Source organism: Procambarus clarkii, chromosome 22, assembly GCF_040958095.1.
Source record: "Procambarus clarkii isolate CNS0578487 chromosome 22, FALCON_Pclarkii_2.0, whole genome shotgun sequence".
In the NCBI taxonomy this organism is placed as follows: domain Eukaryota; kingdom Metazoa; phylum Arthropoda; class Malacostraca; order Decapoda; family Cambaridae; genus Procambarus; species Procambarus clarkii.
Window position 1 is genome coordinate 7,508,690 of NC_091171.1, and position 21,768 is coordinate 7,530,457.

At 43.0% G+C, this 21,768-nt stretch overlaps 1 protein-coding gene across 5 annotated transcripts in view; it reads right to left on the bottom strand.

The window, feature by feature from the left end:
* Positions 1-21,768, bottom strand: part of LOC123757258 (uncharacterized) — a 97,057-nt gene that overhangs the window by 24,990 nt on the left and 50,299 nt on the right. For 4 of the 5 annotated variants that reach the window (XM_069329384.1, XM_045740795.2, XM_045740785.2 and 1 more), the window contains exon 5: positions 100-10,190. In XM_069329384.1, coding sequence (XP_069185485.1) covers positions 9,131-10,190 — 1,060 coding nt within the window. In that variant the 3' untranslated portion in view covers positions 100-9,130. Of the gene's footprint in view, positions 1-99; positions 10,191-21,768 lie in introns of those variants that run through there. The other variant, XR_011229382.1, reaches the window with a different exon arrangement.

The following is a 21,768-nucleotide window of genomic DNA, read 5'->3' on the forward strand; positions in this document are numbered from 1 at the left end:
ATACCTTCCTTCAGTCATTGCACAGTAACATTTAATAACATTTTTATCATAATTGCTTCTATAGAAGATGATGCATAACTTACTTAAAACATTTTGGGCTCATCATCCGTACATTTATTTATTTATACACATTTTTACATTTTCGTAAAACCACTAGCACACACAGCATTTCAGCCAAATCCTTAATCCTAATTTTCCCTGGAATATGACCCGCCAAATTGTTTAACAACCAGCTACCCCTTCTAGTTGGGTAAACAGAGCCTACAGTTAAGGATTGGTGCCCAGTAAATCCTCCCTGGCCAGGATATGAACCCAGGCTAAAGCGCTCGCAAAACACCAGGCGAGTGTCTTACCGCTTCACCACGGGAACAGTGCATCTTCAAGTGCTAAAGATTCTCTAGTTAAACATGAAACATAAAAAAAAAAATTATACATTCAGTAAACTGACCTCCCTAGTTTTTAAATAAACATCTGCCTTCATCCTTAACATAATATTCATTTACTACTTTTAAGTGAAACAAAAATTGTCCTTGACATACCTTTCTATTATATCAGGTCAACTGTTATTTTATGATAATTTACATAGAAAGATTTTATATAATCTGTATTCATACTATGAACTGCTGATGTATTTTCCTTTATCTGGAACTTGCACTATTTTGCATTCTTCATGCCTCAACAAAATAAGCCTATATCAAAAGGAAAGCATAAAGTCAAAAGCAACAGATTTGCATGTCTTTGTAATATAAAAAAAGTATTGTAGGACAATGTAAAAGAAAAGATCACTAATTACTATGAAATTTAAAGTAATTGCCAAAAGATACCATGCCTGAAAATGTGGCAGGATGCCAAGCATTGTTAAAATGCAAGATCACAATTTATTCACAAACAAAATCATACAAAAAGCAATACTACCACTGTACAGGGTTGCCAGATCCAAATTACTGAAAGTAGCAAGCTGAGGGTCTAAAAGTAGCAAATTTGCAATAAGAGTAGCCCAATTTTTTGTTTAAGTGACTGATACAGGTTTCAAAGTAATATATTTTAATATATAGAGTACACTACACGATTTTGAAAGTTTCAGCATTACTTGAAATACGAGAAAGATGCTCTTTGCAAGCTTTCACTTAAATATTATGGCATCTTTCTTGAATATTTTTAATATAATATTTATTATTATTTTAGAATATTTTTATTATTTTGAAACTTTTCCCGAGTTATAAAAAAAATTGTTTTGTCTGTTAGTTGCCTGAAGTGTTAAAAAATCGTAACCAAAGTCCACTTTCTCCAGAGGCAGACATATGTAATTGTCGTCCAAATTAACATGAATCTTTGCATGATGAGGATGCACGATTCTTCTGAGTATTCCAAGAGTGAAGTTTTCTAAGACAGTGTGAAGGCTACACTGATCTGCTTCATCTTTTTGATAAAGTCAATTCATACTTTCAAAAAGATTTAGGATTGGTCTGAGAAATGTGAAATATAGCTAATTGGGGGATCAGAGTACACTGAAAAAGTTGCCTTGTAACATACTAGTATTTATCACAAGATGTTACAGGAAGTTTCTTTTATCGTGTTATTGTGTCGCATCAGAGTATAAGTAGTGGTACTTAAGAGTAATGCTTCCCTACTAAATGTTACAGGGGAAACGACTTTAACAACCATGCAGGTTGTTAACGCCCCACACGGCGTGGCTCGTCCGGTGGCGGGAATTCTGTTGGCCAATCAGAATCACCGGGCGAGACAATGAGTACCGGTCAGAACCTGGGCAGGGCAGTACTCTACACTCTTCCACCCTGTCGACATGGCCTAGTTGTGTGACCAGCCGTATGGCAAAATTGTGACGAGGATCCACTCTCTTCTGAAATACGACCCTTGGAAGATGGTGACTGTCAACGCCGTGGGGGGTGTTAGAAATCTACCGTCGACATCAGGATAATAATATTGAGCCACGAGAAGGTAGAAAAGTTCAACAGACGATTGCGTTAGCTGTATGTATATACTGTCGTGTCAGTGTAGTTGGCTGAGGGTCTCAAGAACTGTCTTGCTATTACGTAGTGGATACAGGCAAGAGAAGTAAAAGGGTTCGGAAGAGAACCATTATCACTACTGAGTAATGCTGCTAGTTACCAGAGTAATTATACACTAGAAAAGAATAAATTAAATGTGTTGGGCTACGTAATCGACAGTTCGGTCCCAACACATTATGGGGACCTGTCCGGGAGTGTTTTGAGCAAGACACACACTGTGTACACTTGTCGCACCCATTGCTAGTCACCTAGGTATCCAGCCAGGTAAAGTTTTCATCATGGATCGTGTCCAAGAATTTATATCTAAAGAGGACCCATTGATTTTGGAGAGCTGTACGAAAGAACATTTGAAGCAAATCGCCGAACACTATGAGATAGAATTAGTGTTGACTAAAGTGGTCTATATGAGACAAGAACTTGGAAATAAAGTAAAGTCACGACGCGAAGACGTAGGAGCAGTAGGATTAGATGTGAGTGCAAAGGAAAGTGGGGAACAAGATAATGAGGACGTATCTTCTAATACGTCACATAGGAGTGGAAATTTAGAGTATGAACTACAACGTTTGAGACTTGAAGCTCAAATCACGAGGGAAGAGAGACAGTTTCAGTTAGAGAAACTGAAACTGGAGCAAGAAATTGCGACTTGAGAGTGAGCAAGATAAAAATGAGACTTGAGACCGAGAAAGAGAGTGCGACTTGAGTGAGCAAAAAATGCGTGTAGAATTAGAAAAGGAGAAAACGAAGCAAATGGAAATCGAAGCAAATAAATTTGTTGCTGCTCAGAGGCAAGGGCGAGAGGTACACTCGGAGAGCATACCTATGCCTGCAGCATACGATCATAAGGCCGAGTCTTTTTTTGAGCATTTTGAAAAAGTCACTAAACTAAAGCAGTGGCCAGAGGAGGATTGGGCCCAATTGGTGCAAATAAGGTTGACTGGGGCTGCATGAGGCCTATACACAGCTTTCTCTAGAAGATTGTAAAAATTACTGGACAGTGAAAAACAGTGTATTAAGATCATTTCTACTGACACCTGAAGCTTACCGGAAGCGGTTCAGAGAAATGGTAAAGACACAGAGGAGCACATACGCTGAAACAGCCAGAGATTTGGAACGCAGATTCCAAAGATGGATGGGTTCCAAAAAGGTAGACTCCTTCGAAGACTTAAAACAACTGATGTTAATGGAAAAATTCTTGGAGATGTTGACTCCAGACACCAGGTTTAAGGTTCAAGAAGCAGGAATAAAGACACTCTTAGAAGCAGCGGACAAAGCAGATATAATTACGGAAGCTTACAGAAGTGTCCAGGAACAAAGAAAAAGGTCATGCAAAGTTGCAGGGTAGTAAAAGACAGTATACATGGAACAGTGGAGATGGTCGTGGATATACTGGCAAGCCTATAACCTGACAAAGTCAGGGGTATGTAGAATTTTCTCCATCGGGAGGTGACGCATTCGAGGGTCAGGCTAGCGCACCCTCAGGTCAGGGAGGAAATACAACATCGTCTAGAAATCGAGGTGCAGGAAAATGGAGACGTGGCGAATCCTATTATAATGGACAACGTAGTTAGAGAGGACAAGGATTCCCATCTCAGGTAATATGCTACACATGTAACAAGCCTGGACACTTAAGTAGAGTGTGTAGGCAAGGCAGGAGAGTGGTGTCCCTCACAGTAAGTAAATACAGTCGTCCGTATACGAGTTTAAAGGAGGAATTGCCCCAGGAGATGACGTTCATTACTAAAGGATATAACCCTTTCATTAGCAAAGGTATGGCGAGTATTGGGGGTCAGCCTGACCAAGTCACAATATTATGTGACACAGGAGCGAATCAGAGCTTAATACTGAAAAGCCTGATTCCTGAGTACACATCTTGTATAAACGGACAAATAATTAAGGCACGGGGTATAAATTCAGAGATGGATATACCTGTGTGTACAGTAAAGCTAACTTCTGATTACTTTACAGATGAAGTGATGTTAGGAGTGTGCTCGGACATACCCATTCCTGGAGTACACGTCATCTTGGGCAACAATTTGTGGTTCAAGTGTGTTGCCAGAGGTACTGCGCAGTGATATACCAAACGGACATCAAAACAGTTGGGAAGATGAAAAATGTGATAACATAACGCTCGCCAGTATTTTGGATGATCCCTCGGAAGATGATCAATGGAAGTATAACCAGCCTGTGTCGTAACCCGAGCGCAGAGTGCTCGACTAAGAGATGTGCCAGAGAGAATGGACGTATCTTCTGAGGAGGAAGAGGTGGATTTTGGCCTAAAAGATTTGTTCAAGGAACATACAGCACCAGGTACAACGAGAGTGGAATTAACAATTACCATCCCACATAAAGGTAAGCAAACCAGATTTTATAGCTGCCCAGAAATTAGAATTTGAGAAATATATCGAGGAAGCTGAGGGAGGAAATGCTTGTATCACGTCACCCACTTACTATTACCTGGACGACGGGTATTTTGATACGAAAATGGCGATCAGACCACGCGCCAGCTGACAAAGACTGGGTTGAAAAGGAACAAGTGATTGTACCTCAAGGTTATAGGAACTCTGTATTAGAAGTTGCCCATGCATTAGAAATGGCGGGACATCTCGGTGTCCATAAGACACTTAGGAAAATACAAGAGCATTTTTATTGGCCAGGTATGGCTGCAGATGTAAAAAGGTATTGCAAAACTTGTTTATCATGTCAGAGAGCGGGAAAACCTGCTCCAGCGCTTCCTAGAGCCCAACTAAATCCAATTCCAGCATTTGGGGAACCTTTTGAAAGGATAATAGTAGATTGCATAGGTCCCCTACCCAGAACAAGAAAAGGGAACGAATACATATATACCATCATGTGCTCTGCAACTTGTTTTCCCGAGGCATTTCCCGTGCGGAAGATAACCTCCAGAATATTGCTTGACAGGTTACAGCAATATTTTTCATGGGTAGAAATGCCGATGGTTTTGCAATCCGATTTGGGCAGTATTTTTCAATTAAGGCTGTTCCGAAAGACAATGAAGGATTGGAATGTGAAACAGGTTAGGTCATCTCCTTACCATCCCCAATCTCAAGGGGCCATCGAACGTTTTCATGGCACTATGAAGAGCCTTTTGCGAATTTATTGTGCCAAGCAAGGGGCACAGTGGGACGAGGCCATCGCCCCAATAATGTTTGCTATCAGGGATTTGGTAGTAGTCCTTAGGCATGACATTTCAATTAGTATATGGGCATACGGTGAGAAGCCCAATAGTTATGTTGAAGGACCGGCTAACTTCTGAAGGTTCAAGAGATAATATAGAAACGTATGTCCAAAAGTTTAAATGCAGATTGTTCAGGGCTCGAGAATTGGCGAAGGAAAATTTGAAAATATCCCAAGCAACCATGGCAAGATATTACAACAAAGGTACCAAAAAGCGAAGATTTAATGTAGGTGATAAGGTATTGGTCTATCTACCTGTAAGAGAGATGGTAAATGATTCAAAATTTTGTGGACCCTATATGGTCAAAAAGAGACTTGGTGATTTAACATACGTAATACACATGCCTGACAGACCGAGAAAATCCCAGATATGTCACGTAAACTTAATGAAAAGGTATTGGGATAGAGATGAGGATGGGCAACTAGACACTGCTGTAATGTGTGCAGTTTCCAACGAGTTTATGGAATTAAACCATAAGAGACTAAAGAGCAGATGGAGCCCGAATCTCAAATTCTCAGTGGTTATGAGATATGAATGAACACTTGACATACTTAGATGATCAAAGGAGGCAGGACATAGAGGAGATTCTCATGAAATACATATCACTATTCTCTGACGTACCGCGACGACATCGCGAAATCACTCACAAGGTAAATGTAGGAGCAGCTCGACCAATAAAGCAACATCCTTACAAAGTAAATCCTGAAAAAGAGAGAAATTATGCGATGTGAGGTACAATATCTGTTGGATAACGATCTGGCAGAATTGAGCGACAGTGATTGGAGCTCACCTTGTCTACTGGTGAAAAAGCCAGATGGCATACACAGGTTGTGCACGGATTACAGAAAGGTAAATTTGGTCACTGTTGCAGACTCATACCCAATTTCTCGAATTAAGGATTGTATCGACTAAATAGGACATGCCCAGTTCATATCTAAAATTGACCTTCTGAAAGGGTACTATCAGATACCCCTCTCAGAGAGTGCCAAGAGAATCTCTGCATTCGTGACACCTGACAGTCTTTATCAATATAAAGTCCTACCATTCGGTATGAAAAATAGTGGAAGTTGTTTCCAGAGAGCCATGAATAAAATGTTACAAGGAATGGTAGGTTGTACAGTTTATATTTATGACATTATAGTGTATTCACACTCATGGGAAGAACACCTACATAAATTAATGGAGTTGTTTGAAAAATTGATAGAGGTAAATTTGACTGTTAATCTCCCAAAAAGTGAATTTGCCAAAGCAAAATTGCAATATCTTGGATACATTGTAGGGCAAGGGGAGGTTGCCCCTGTCAGACAAAAAGTTGAAGCCATAGATAAGTACCCTGTGCCTAGAGGGAGAAGAGATTTACTCAGGTACCTAGGTATGGTGGGGTACTATAGAAAACTCTGCAGAAATTTTACAACCATTGTGGCACCGTTAACAGGACTTTTAGCGAAGCATAAGAGGTGGCAGTGGGACGAAGCCTTTCAAGAATCGTTTAATAAAACAAAATCATTGCTAACAGAAGCCCCTGTATTGATTTCACCCGATTTTCAGAAGCCATTTTTCCTCTTTGTCGATGCAAGTGATGTAGGTGCTGGCGCTATTTTGACTCGGGACCAAAATGGAACTTGTAAACCAGTGTCCTATTTCTCTAGGAAGTTTTTAACTAATCAAAGAGCGTATAGTACCGTTGAAAAGGAAACCTTAGCCTTAGTGATGGCGCTACAGTATTTTGAGGTATACGTGGGAGCGAGCATAGGACCTGTTACGGTTTTCACAGATCATAATCCCCTCGTATTTCTAAATAGAATGAAGAATGCCAACCAGCGCCTAACCAGATGGGCTGTAATATTGCAAGACTATAACATAAATAGAGTACATATTAAAGGAAAGGAAAACGTAATGGCTGACGCATTATCCCGTAGTATGGTATAAAGAAAACAGTAGAAAGTGTGAATAAGACGTTTTGGACAAGAAAATAGGATAGTGAAGTGATGAGAAACAGTGGAAGAGAAAAACTAAGTAAAATCCTTTCGCATCGGCCACCCCTTTTCAAAGGCGGTGTTTACAGGATACTTACTTGTGTATTATTTTGTATATACTAGTATAAAAAAAAAAGTTGTTTTTAGGACAGATGGTGTGCAGCAGTGGAGAGGCTAAGAAGATTCTGTACGCCGTAGAATTATGGTCAGTGGGAAGTCATTTCTACAAAATAAGGTATGTCTGATGAGACGTGTCATGACTAGAACAAGCTTAATCATAGTATGATGAACGCAAAATGAATACTGCTACATTCGTTGAAGAAAATTTGATTGGATGCTCAGAAATAACACTCATTTAAGGGGGGGAAGGAGTGTTACAGGAAGTTTCTGTTATCGTGTTATTGCGTCGCATCAGAGTATAAGTAGTGGTACTAGTACTTAAGAGTAAATGCTTTCCTACTAAACGTTACAGGGGAACGACTTTAACAACCATGCAGGTTGTTAACGCCCCACACGGCGTGGCTCGTCCGGTGGCGGGAATTCTGTTGGCCAATCAAAATCACCGGGCGAGACAATGAGTACCAGTCAGAACATGGGCAGGGCAGTACTCTACACTCTTCCACACTGTCGACATGGCCTAGTTGTGTGACCAGCCGTATGGCAAAATTGTGACGAGGATCCACTCTCTTCTGAAATACGACCCTTGGAAGATGGTGACTGTCAACGCCGTGGGGGTGTTAGAAATCTACCGTCGACATCAGGATAATAATATTGAGCCACGAGAAGGTAGAAAAGTTCACCAGACGATTGCGTTAGCTGTATGTATATACTGTCGTGTCAGTGTAGTTGGCTGAGGGTCTCAAGAACTGTCTTGCTATTACGTAGTGGATACAGGCAAGAGAAGTAAAAGGGTTCGGAAGAGAACCATTATCACTACTGAGTAATGTTGCTCTTTGTTATTGTACTCAATATATATATAACTGTACATCTAATGTACAGTTATATATAGTGTCCAGTAATTTGTATATATAACTCGACATATAAGATACCCACGTTTTTTGGTAATATAGATAAATATCCATGATAAAATTTTACCTATATTTTATTTTCTCCTTAGTCAGGGCTCAGTTATGTACGTGTGTCGCACGTGACAACAGGTCAGGCTGAGGAGGACAAACCCTGACTAAGTCGGAGAGGACTACATTCGGATAATACCAGATTTATCTATAAACTATAGTTATCAGAGTAATTATACACTAGAAAAGAATAAATTAAATGTGTTGGGCTATGTAATCGACAGTTCGGTCCCAACAAAGAGCAAGAAGCGATTTGGTAACGAGTTGTTAAAGAATCCCACTGATCTAACAGCCACTTTACACTACCGCTCCTTGCCAACCATCGTCTTCTGACAAAGGTATGAACTGTAAAGGATGTTTACAATCATTTATCAATCTGTACATTTCTAGATAACGTTCTCTCCTTAATGAAGATCTGTGGAACCAGATGTAACTTTCGGGATGAAGTATTAACGACAATTAAGGTTGGGAAATCTATGGCCCCTGGGGGGGATTACATTGCCTTGCGGTTACTTTTTCTTTCAAAGGTTCCTAGGATCAACTTCCCCAGAGGGCCGGTCTCTGACCAGGCCTCCTGTGGTAAGTGGTCTAGTCAATCAGGCTGTTTGACGCGGCTGTGATTTGTGCACATTACATTATAAAAGTATAAATAATCATCATTCAGTTTGTTAATATTACTAGCCCAAACTAGCCCAACTTGCTTTTAAAGTAGCCCAAAAAGTCGCAAGTAGCGAAATTAAAAATTTGGGAGCGCGGAGCTTTCAAAAGTAGCCCAATTCGCTACTTGTAGCCCAATCTGGCAACCCTGCCACTGTACAAGTAACAAACTACTACATTCTGTATAGGAAAAAATTACAAATCAAAATTAGTCAAATTATCAAGCTCCTCTGCTGCTTCATACTTACTGTACAGTTGTATAGAACTATACGTTCTTTTTGAGCAATTATTATTATTACCTTCATTACTCAAATCAGAATGATTTAGTGACAAAGCTAAAGTAGGTCCATGCACACCCTGAGGAACACCTGAAGAGTTCTTAAGTGATGCACTAGTTAACTGATTCTTTATGGGCAAGGATCTTTCCTTATTCATTGATGATGAGACTGATTTTTCTTTAGCATTTGTTAGAACATGGTTCTGTGTGATGTTTTGTTTAACTATGAAATGGTTTAGTTTGTGTACAGGATAACTTTCATTACCTAATGAAATATCATGTACAGCTTGGTTATCATCAATAGCAGTAGCCTTACTCTTAAGATTGTCATTAATGGTACACCCTGTCAAAATACCTCCTTGCTGTGACCATCCACAATTCTTAGACATTTCTTTTGATTTGCTTATAAAACTAGGATCAGCATTCTGTTCCAGCGACTTATCAGATTTACTTAGAAAGGGACTTTCTATTTCACACCTCTGATTAGAGCTCACACAACTGTTACCATAAAATGCTGTATGCCCAACCTTAAAGTTAGAAAGATTCCTTATTTCCAAGTCTGCAAAGGTTGCTGTATGTTCTTTATTATCTCCACACTGCTGTTTACATGCCATGACTGTCATACTTGTAGTTGAGATTTTGACAGTTCCTCGGGAAGTGATACTTTCGTCAATCTCTTCCTCTTCTGATTTGAATGATTGTTTATCTACAGTCACTAACCCATTTGGCTCTCCACCACCTATCAAAGCTGGTTTATTAATTAATATCTCATTTGCAGCTGATCTATTTCTTCTCACATCAACTGAGCATCCTGGATATGGGCCAAGCTGTCCTTTATTCCATTTTAAAAGTCCTGTCTTCTTTACACGACTCCTAACAGGTTCTCGGTGACTATTCTGGGGATCATATTTATTCTGAATGATCTGAGGTGCCTTGTGCCTTAGTACAGTATCCAAACTTTCTTTTATATGATTGTGCCTGAAAATATAGAATGTATTTGTTACATACCGATTTAACTACAATCCTTAACTCAATAATGCCTAGAAAGCAGTAACTCCAAAATTTAGAATTCTTGGACTGAATGGTATTACAGTATTGATAATGGTATAGAATAAAAACTATTACACATTCATCTAATAAACTAAATACATTAATGACTAGTTATAAAGGGTTTAAATGGCTGACTATAAAAGACAAAATTATGTGCTGATATGAAAAGCAACATTGTGCATGGATGATTTTGGGTAAAAATCATGATCACGATGATCAATGCCTAAATCTTTGGAGCAGGAGCAGGGTTTCTAACCTTTGCTTCAAACAATTCAGCATTCCCATGTTTATTATGCTACTGTACCACGTAGATGGGACTCGATAGCCTGGGAAGGCAGCCCATCTAGGGGAAGGAAAACCCTGATTTTAAACCTCCGCTGCCTTGCGGCCATACCCTTGTTTTTGGGAAGGCTTCAGGAGTCAACCTCGAGGAAAAATCCGGAGTTGGAGCCCCTAAGGCAGTTCGTTGTTGACATCGACCTCGTTCTGGCAGCTCCTGCGACGTTGCTGGAACCATGCGTATTGGCATTTGCCTCTCTATTGGATAATTTCAGCAACGTGGAGAGGGGGGACCTGCTGCATGGGTAACAGCTTCTCCTCCATATCTACCTACCCAGGCTTTGCGCCCTGGAGAGGACACTCCAGCTTCGCCTCACAGCGTCGAACCAACACGGGAAGCGACAGTCTACCGGTTTTAAGTCTTCTGCTCGATTGGCGAAGAGTGTGACGCCAGGGGTTGCTTCCGACGGTGGGAGGGGTCATCGCGCCCCACTGGGCAGCTACCGCCCGCCTCAAGCTGGGCAAACCCCAGCCAATAAGGTGTTGCCTCGCCACGGTCCGTTAACCTCACTGGGTGCGTGGGGTTTAGGGTGAAAACTGACAAGCGGCCCGACAACTTTGCACCACGCAATACCAAACCAAAGAAGAAAATATCAACTGCCCTAAAGCTGGGCACATGGAACGTCAGGACACTGACACCAGGTTTCTCTGACGACCTGCAAGAAATCAATGACGCCCGAAAAACAGCAATCATCGATAGGGAGCTGAGCAAGCTGCAGATGGATATTGTTGCTCTCCAAGAGACCAGGCTCCCAGGATCAGGATCTGTGAGAGAGAGGACCTTCTCTTTCTTCTGGCAAGGAAAACCTCCAGATGAGACCGGAGAACATGGTGTGGGATTTGCCGTCAGGAATGCACTGTTGGGACACATTATGCCACCGATGGGGGAAACCGAACGAATTCTGTCTCTGCAACTGTACTCCCAAACAGGACCAGTCAATGTAATTAGTGCATATGCACCAACCCTGACTTCTCCAGCAGAGGCAAAGGAAAAATTCTATGATGACCTCAACAGAGTCATAGCGAGAATCCCTGTAAAGGAGCCACTGTTCATCCTCGGCGACTTCAACGCCAGAGTGGGTGCCGAGCACAACATTTGGCCCACTTGCCTGGGTCAATTCGGCATAGGAAGGATGAATGAGAACGGGCAACGTCTGCTAGAACTCTGCTGCCTTCATGGTCTTTGTGTCACCAACACGTTCTTCGGCACAAAGCCTCAACACCGAGTATCTTGGAGACACCCCAGATCCAAGCACTGGCACCAGCTTGACCTGATTCTTACCAGGCGTGCAAGTCTACCCAGCGTCAAGATTACGCGTAGCTACCAGAGTGCTGTCTGTGACACCGACCACTCCCTGGTATGTAGCAGGGTCAAGATGCAACCAAAGAAGATTCATCACTCGAAAAAGGCAGGCAGACCTCGCATCGACACCACCAAGACCCGCAACCAGGACAAGGTGGAAGATTTTGCACACGTGCTCGAGGAAGCTCTCCCTGGCCCTTCTGGGGTCACTGCCTGTAAAAGATGGGAGCACCTCAGAGACACTGTGTTCAACGCTGCCATTTCCACCTTTGGCAAGAAGACCAGCAGGTCGGCAGACTGGTTCGAGGCTCACTCGGAAGAGATGACACCTGTAATCGAAGAGAAGAGAAACGCCTTGGCAGCCTACAAAGCCTGCCCAAGTCAGCGCAACTTACAGATCCTTCGGGCCGTCCGCTGCAAAGTGCAGCAGAGCGCCAGGCGATGTGCCAACAACTATTGGCTCCAGCTCTGCTCCCAGATACAGACTGCAGCGGATACAGGCAATGTAAGGGGAATGTATGACGGCATCAAGCAGGCCCTCGGCCCAATCCAGAGGAAGACCGCTCCTCTGAAATCTGCCACTGGCGAGGTGATTCAGGACCAGACACTGCAGCTGAAGCGCTGGGTCGAGCACTACTCTGAGCTATACGCCAGGGACAATGTGGTCACCGAAGATGCCCTGAGCGCCATTGAGTGTCTGCCTGTGTTAATGGAGCTCGACAGTGAACCGACCCTGGAAGAACTCAGCGATGCCCTGGACTCCCTTGCTTCTGGTAAAGCTCCTGGCAAAGATGGCATTCCTGCTGAGACCTTGAAGTGCTGCAGAGGTAGCCTGCTCATGGAGCTGCACGAAATTCTCTGCCTCTGCTGGGAAGGAGAGGTGCCACAGGACATGAGGGATGCCAACATCGTCACACTGTATAAGAATAAAGGTGACGGGCGACTGCAACAACTACCGTGGAATCTCCCTCCTCAGTATTGTCGGAAAGCTGTTTGCTCGAGTCGCATTGAAGAGGCTCCAAGTACTTGCAGAGAGAGTCTATCCAGAATCACAATGTGGATTCAGAGCTGGCAGGTCCACCATCGACATGGTTTTTTCCCTCAGACAACTGCAGGAGAAATGCAGGGAACAGAAGCAGCCACTCTTTGTAGCCTTCATAGATCTGACGAAGGCCTTCGACCTCGTCAGCAGGGATGGCCTGTTCAAGATCCTCCCCAAGATCGGATGCCCACCTAGGCTCCTCAGCATCATCAGATCTTTCCATGAGAACATGAGGGGCACCGTGGTCTTTGATGGCCGAACATCAGACGCCTTTGACATCCGAAGTGGAGTAAAGCAGGGCTGCGTACTGGCTCCAACCCTATTCGGGATTTTCTTCGCAGTTATGCTGCGGCACGCCTTCGGATCTGTCACGGAAGGCATTTACCTCCGGATCAGGTCGGATGGAAAGCTCTTTAACCTCGCCAGGCTGAGAGCCAAGACAAAGGTTCGGCTGAGGTGTCTGCGCGACTTCCTCTTTGCCGACGACGCAGCAGTCACTGCCCACTCAGCTGAAGACCTCCAACGGCTCATAACCCGCTTCAGCGAGGCCTCTCAGGCTTTCGGACTCACCATCAGTCTGAAGAAAACACAAGTCATGGGACAAGGAGTGAACTCCCCACCTGACATCAGCATCTCTGATTCCAAACTGGAAGTTATTCACGACTTCGTGTACCTGGGCTCCACAATCTCTGACTCCCTCTCTCTTGATACGGAGCTAAACAAACGCATCGGTAAGGCATCTACTACCATGTCCAAACTGACAAAGAGAGTGTGGGCCAACAATAGGCTAACTGAGTATACTAAGATTCAGGTTTACAGATCCTGTGTCCTGAGCACTCTCCTTTATGGCAGTGAGTCTTGGACACTCCGCGCCCGTCAGGAAAGACGGCTGAATGCCTACCACATGCGCTGCCTTAGACACATCTTGGACATCACCTGGCAGGACAAGGTGACAAACAACAACGTCTTGGGGAGAGCAAGAATCACCAGCATGTACACAATGCTGAAACAGAGACGAATGCGCTGGCTCGGGCACGTTGTGCGAATGGGCGACGGCAGGATCCCCAAGGATCTCCTGTATGGAGAGCTGAGGCAGGGAAAGCGTCCAGTAGGCAAGCCCCAGCTACGGTACAAAGACGTATGCAAAAGGGACCTGAAAGCCATGGACGTCGATCTTGCTATATGGGAGACACTGGCTGCAGACCGTTCAGCCTGGAGGCAGTCTGTTCAACGAGGTCTCTCCAAGTTCGAGGAGTCACTTGCCAAGGAATCGGAGGCAAAGAGACAGAGAAGGAAAGCCGGTAACCAGGAAGACAGACCAGAATCGGACTTCGTTTGTGCTCGGTGTGGGAAGGACTGCCACTCTCGGATTGGCCTCATCAGTCACACCAGACGCTGCACCAGGATTGACAACTAGGGTGCAACTCCATAGTCTCCCGAGACTGAAGGATGCCTACTACCACGTAATTTATTCCATAAATCAATAATCCCATTCCCAAAACGATATTTATCCAGGTCATTTCTGAATAAAAATTATCCAATTTTAATCCATTGTTTCATGTTTTAGTTTGTGTTGATGTTGTACATGGAAACACCATTAAATAGCTGCTGAAGAATTTATTAATGACCCTTACAAGTCTTCCTAGGAGCAGCCAGAGCCTGCCCACTCAGTACAGGATTTGGACAAGGATTTACCCAGAGCTAATTTAAGTGGCAAATTGTAGTGCAAGGTGTACCAAGCAGTGCACAAACTCCTATCTCTCTTATCACGGGATGGAAATCTGGCATATTGGGTTTCTCTTAGAAAGCTCACATGGCTCAGAACATAGTGATAACATGGAGGCCACAGCATGTCACGTTGGAAATTAAACATGACAAACTAAGCCTTTATGCTATAACAACAAGTGTCAGAGAGCCCACTATGTTTGAAGTTGCAGATCATTGCAAGATGGAACATTAGCCAGGTGAGTGGGAATAAGCTGTGACCTTCAGAGTCAGCTGCAACCGCTGCGAGGGAAAAAGCCGTGATGTCGCCCTCCAAGCCATCGTGTACAGGCATGTATTACTGGATCCGGCACCTCTGCAATGCTGCTATTGGTCAGTTTAAAGGCCTGGCAGTTGTGTCCCAAGGAGGCCCCTTGCAAGCTCCTCCAGGACCCAACACTGGTATTCTCATGAGGAACATTGCAACTGATTGATGGGTTATCTTGAGGTTACCTTGAGGTGAGTGATTCTGGGGCTCAGCGACCCCGCGGCCCGGTCGTCGACCAGGCCTCCTCGTTGCTGGACTGGTCAACCAGGCTGTTGGATGCGGCTGCTAGCAGTCTGACGTATGAGTCACAGCCTGGCTGATCAGGTATCCTTTGGAGGTGTTTGTCAAGTTCTCTCTTGAACACTGTGAGGGGTCGGCCAGTTATGCCCCTTACGTGTAGTGGAAGCGTGTTGAACAGTCTCGGGCCTCTGATGTTGATAGTTCTCTCTCAGAGTACCTGTTGCACCTCTGCTCTTCAACGGGGGTATTCTGCACATCCTGCCATGCCTTTTGGTCTCATGTGCTGTTATTTCTGTGTGCAGGTTTGGGACCAGCCCCCCCCCCCCTACTATTTTCCATGTGTAAATTATTATGTATCTCTCCTGTGTCATTCATTCATCAGGGTGTCATTCTATTCATCAGCTAATAGACAAGAATGCACTGGTCAAGATAACTTGATGATACACTTCATCATCAAGTTATACACAACATTCTCATTCCATGCACCAATGTTCACCCAAAGTCGTGACCTGTGAATATATTGTACTTGAAAACCATCACCAAGAGTACTTTTTAATTATATACACACACATGTACTGCAGGTGTCACTTTCACACAGGACACTATACAACTTTTGCAATCTTCTTCTATCTCGTATTGTACACCACTCAAGGTTCCCTCTATGAGCTTGTCTTCTAAGGTCCTCACGCTGGTGAGTTCATCTTTTTCAGTAAATCATGGGCCAAATCATTTTCAGTATCACCACGGGGCCAAAACACCACTTCTACTCTCCAGCAACACACTGGCAGGGGTCCCCAGCAACACGCTGGCAGGGGTCCCCAGCAACACGCTGGCAGGGGCCTCCAGCAACACGCTGGCAGGGGTCTCCAGCAACACACTGGCAGGGGTCCCCCAGCAACACGCTGGCAGGGGCCTCCAGCAACACACTGGCAGGGGTCCCCCAGCAACACGCTGGCAGGGGCCTCCAGCAACACACTGGCAGGGGTCTCCAGCAACACACTGGCAGGGGTCCCCAGCAACACGCTGGCAGGGGCCTCCAGCAACACGCTGGCAGGGGTCTCCAGCAACACACTGGCAGGGGTCTCCAGCAACACACTGGCAGGGGTCCCCAGCAACACGCTGGCAGGGGCCTCCAGCAACACGCTGGCAGGGGTCTCCAGCAACACGCTGGCAGGGGTCTCCAGCAACACGCTGGCAGGGGTCCCCAGCAACACGCTGGCAGGGGTCTCCAGCAACACGCTGGCAGGGGTCCCCAGCAACACGCTGGCAGGGGGGACCCCAGCAACACGCTGGCAAGGGACCCCAGCAACACGCTGGCAAGGGTCTCCAGCAACACACTGGCAGGGGGGTCTCTAGCAACACGCTGGCAGGGGTCCCCAGCAACACGCTGGCAGGGGTCCCCAGCAACACGCTGGCAGGGGGGATCCCAGCAACACACTGGCAGGGGGTCCTCCAGCAACACACTGGCAGGGGGTCCTCCAGCAACACACTGGCAGGGGGTCCTCCAGCAACACACTGGCATTTGTTTTCTTAGGTTAACCTTACCACTGGCTTTCTTGGGACCCATGGCAGGATATATAATAATTACTTTTATGTTCAGAAAAAAAAATGAAATTCTTTACAAAGAATTTAAGTGCGATCATCACTAGGCAGGAGACACTGATAAATTGAAACTCACCTCACCCTTGCCACCAGGAACCATGCGCTCGGTCGACCCCTAAGTGTATCAACAAATTCAAGAAGCGAGGCAAAGCTCGTAAATAGTCAAATTTTTTCAAAGAAATTGAGCTCGTAAACAGAAAAATTTGTAAAGTGGGGTATTTGTAAACCGAAATTCCACTGTATAAGGAATTAATAGCCATTCCTATTTTTTCCTTAAAGTACAGTAACTGGAAGTTGACAATTGCAAGTACGACCGCAGATCACCATTGACAATTTATATTTTTAAGGTCCATGACATTTTTGTTGCATTCCATAAAAGACAGCTGTGGCTATAATAGTTTATTTCAACTCGAATATATAGATATTACCGTTGGTATCAGTGTTGGTACTGCTACAACGGTGACAGCCTTTGTAGCAGGCTTAGCAGTGTGGTTTTCCATGTTAAGGATGATTTTCCCCACAGTAAAAACCATGGGTGGTTGGGTTGGTGGCTGGGTTGGTTGGTTGGTCACATACTTGTCTTCACCCTATCACACTGGTCACTCTCACCATGTGCTTCTGCATCATTTCATTGAAAAACACTATACAAAGGTGTACATGCTTTGTTCCTTTAACTTTTTTTGGTTTCAGTCTGTATGCCAACCATTCATTCACTATCATGCACCTTTTCACAGTGGAATTGCTTGTTTAACCCTCCTAAATAGCATGAAAACACTGTAGCACACACGCACACATGAACATGGGGTAACACACTCACCTGTGAACAATATATGCATCTGGTTTTTTAACCCCTGTACTGTGCACCTGTTATATGACATCTTTTGAGGTGCACATGTGAAGTGAGGTTACACAAGGCAACCCAACAAAATCGGTAGAGAAAGGGGGTCGTGAAGAATAAGGAGAGGGGAAACTTGTTCCTGAAAATTGTATACACCAACATCGATGGAGTGAGAACAAAGATACTGGAGTTAAGTAATGTAATACAGTTGCAGACACCAGATATTGTTGCACTCACATAGACAAAACTTGATATATTAAATGAGGTCATATTCCCAAGGGGGTACTCAGTTTTGAGACGGGACGGATAAATTAGGAAAGGTGGTGGCGTTGCTGTGCTGGTGAAAGAACACCTAAAGGTAAACGAAATAATAACTGCCAATCCACAAGAAGTTGACATAATAGCACTAGAGATCTGCAATCAGGATGATAAACTAATAATCATAAATGCATATAGTCCACTGCCAAGCAACACATGGACAAAAGAGGAGCTGGATAATAAACAAGAGGGTCTTATAACAATAATGAGAGAGATTATATTGAGAGTGGATAAAGATAGATCACACCTGTTGGTAGTCCACAACTTCAACTTGAAATCCATAGACTGGGAAGCATATGAAGCTAGAACAGAGGAGTTTTGAAAATGAAGATTCGTAGACCTCAACCTGGAAACAGTCTTGAATCAACATGTTAAACAAGCTACGAGGATGAGGGAAGGGGATGTTCCCTCCATGCTAGATTTGATATTTACCAGGAAAGAAGGAGATATTTGACATTCATAACCTTCCTCCCTTGGGTAGAAGTGACCATGTCTTTTTGGGAATAAAGTATGCAATACATTATAATCTGAAAGAAAATAAGGAGGTTGAAGCAGTTGAAAAACCTGACTTCAGGAGAGGACATTATGGGGACCTCAGATTTTTTTTAAAAAGTATAATAGGACATACTTGTTGCTAGGCAAGGAAGTAAATGAGATGCATGTCAAGTTTTGTGAAATATTTGATATAGGCACAAAAAAATTATACTAAAACAAGAGATGCAGAACCAGGAAACAGGATTGGTTCAACAAAAATTGCAAGAGGGCCAGAGACCAAAAACACAAAATGGAATCAATATAGGAAGAGACCAAACCCTCAAACATACCAGCGATACAAAGATGTGAGAAACAACTACACGGCAGTGAGGAGAGAGGCAGAAAGAAATTTTGAAAAAGGTATTGCAGACAAATGCAAAACAGAACCAGGCCTATTCTATAAATTCATGAACAACAAATTGCAGGTAAAGGATAATATTCAGAGATTGAAAATGGGAAACAAATTCACTGAAAATTAAGAGGAAATATGTGAAACATTAAACGAAAGGGTCCAAAGTGTGTTTGTACAAAATGAAATCTTCAAGGAACCAGACACAATAAGGATTCCAGAGAACAACAAAGAGCACATAGAGGAGTCGTGACGAAGTGTAAAAAATGCTTGTGTAAGAAGAAGTGTAAAGGAAGTGTAGAAAAAGGGAAAAGGAAAAGGAAGTGTGGAAAAGAAGGAAAAGAAGTGTAAGGAAAGAAGTGTAAAAAATGTTTGTGACGAAGTGTAAAAAATGCTCGAGGAACTAAGAACAAAGCATTTGGTCCAGATGGAGTTTCACCATGGGTCCTGATAGACTGTGCACCTGAGCTCGGCATCCCACTTAACTAATTTTTCAGGCATCCCTGTGTACAGGAGTCCTAGAAGATGTGTGGAAAAAGGAAAGCATAGTTCCAATCTACAAAAGAGGTGGCAGGGAAGACTCCCTCAACTAGACACCTGTATCATTGACAAGTGTAATAGTCAAAATATTGGAAAAAAATAATTAAAAGTAAATGGGTAAAACACCTGGAGAAAAACGATATAATATCAGAAAGACAGTATGGTTTTCGATCTAGAAGATCCCGTGTAACGAATTTATTCAGTTTCTATGATCGAGCCACAGAGATTTTACAGGGGAGAGATGGTTGGGTTGACTGCATCTATCTGGACCTGAAAATGGATTTCGACAGAGTTCCACATAAAAGGTTGTTCTGGAAACTGGAACATATAGGAGAGATGACAGGTGAGCTTCTAACATGGATGAAAATTTTTCTGATAGAAAAATGAGGGCAGTAATCAGAGGCAATGTATCGGACTGGAGAAATGTCACAAGTGGAATACCAGTGTTCAGTTCTTGCACCGGTAATGTTCATTGTCTACATAAACGATCTACCAGATGGAATACAGAATTATGTGAACATGTCTGCTGATGATGCTAAGATAATATGGAAGATAAGAAACTTAGATGATTGCCATGCCCTTCAAGAAGACCTGGACAAGATATGTATATAGAGCACCACTTGACAAATGGAATTTAATGTGAATAAATGCCATGTTATGGAATGTGGAATAGGAGAACATAGACCCCACACAACCTATAAATTATGTGAGAAATCTTTAAAGAATTCTGATAAAAAAAGATCTAGGGTTGGTTCTAGATAAAAAACTATGACCTGAGAACCACATTAAGAACATTGTACGAGAAACCTATGCTACACTTTCTAACTTCAGAATTGCTTTTAAATACATGGATGGAGAAATACTAAAGAAATTTATCCGACTTTTGTTCGACCAAGGCTGGAATATGCAGCAGTTGTATGGTGCCTATATCTTAAGAAGCACATCAAACTGGAAAAGGTGCAGACATGCCACTAAGTGGCTTCCAGAACTGAACGACAAGAGCCACGAGGAGAGGTTAGAGCCATTAAATATGCAAAACTAAAAGATAGAAGAAAAAGAGGCGATATGATCACTACGTACAAATTAATACAGTAATAGGAATCGATAAAATTGATAGGGAAGATTTCTCAAGACTTGGAACATCAAGAACAAGAAGTCATAGATTTAAACTAACGAAACAAAGCTCCTGGAGAAATATAAGAAAATTCACTTTTGTAAACAGAGTGGTAGACGGTTGGGACAAGTTAGGGGAGATGGTGGTTGAGGCCAAAACAGTCATTAATATCAAAGCGTTATATGAGTGCTGGGAAGACGAGACACCACGAGTGCAGCTCTCATCCTTAAAAAATAAATATTTTTTCATTTTACTTTGTTAATTAGCATCCAGAAGGCACAAAAAGCAAGTCTCCCGTTGTTCAGTGCTAACACACTCCCCAAGCTTCACAAGCGATTTGGCTTGGGTTCATATCCTGTCCGGGGAGGATTGACTGGGTGCCAATCCTTAACTGTTCACCCAGTAGTGAATGGGTACCTGGTTGTTAAACAATTTGGCGAGTTGTATTCCGGGGGAAAATTAAGATTAACCCTTAAACACATATGATGTGTTGAGTAACTTACCCAAAATTGAGCATCACATCATATGATGTGTTGGACTACTACGCAATATTTAAACGGCCCACGGATACACGAGGTTCACCTCACCTTCAACAGGGCTCTTGTGAACAAACGCCATTTAAAAAAAATCGTAGGCAACATTCCTGAGTGTTAGGGCCTCAGTACTCAGTGAGCCACCAAGGATGGCGCACGCAGCATGAGCTCACAGCACTGCTGTTCAGCTTGTGACCACAGCATCGCCTATAAATCTATATAAATAAAAATGGAAATGTTCATTTGTTCAAAATCCATAATCTCCGAAAGATCTTCACCGATTGCTTTGAAATTTTCACACAACATTCCATTGATATCCGAGCAGGTTTTTATATACATAGTATATGTATGTCACGTGATATGGGAAAAAACATGTTTTTTTTTTTAACAGTGTTTTTCATATGTTGGAAATCTTCGAAACCTCTTTACCGATTGTTTTGAAATTTTGACACAATGTTGCATTCAAATAGGCGCATGTTTTTTTATATATCTACTATATACATGCCTCACCTGTGACAGGAAAAAACATGCATTTTTGAAAAACAGCGCCATCTGTTGGACATAAGATCAACACACCGAGTAATCTCCAAAAGTTTTTCACCAATTGCTTTGATATTTTGACAACGTTCCAATCGAACACTCATGTTTTTATATACCTAGCGTATAGATGCCACACATGTGACACGGAAAAAACATGTTTTGAAAAACAGCTCCATCTGTTG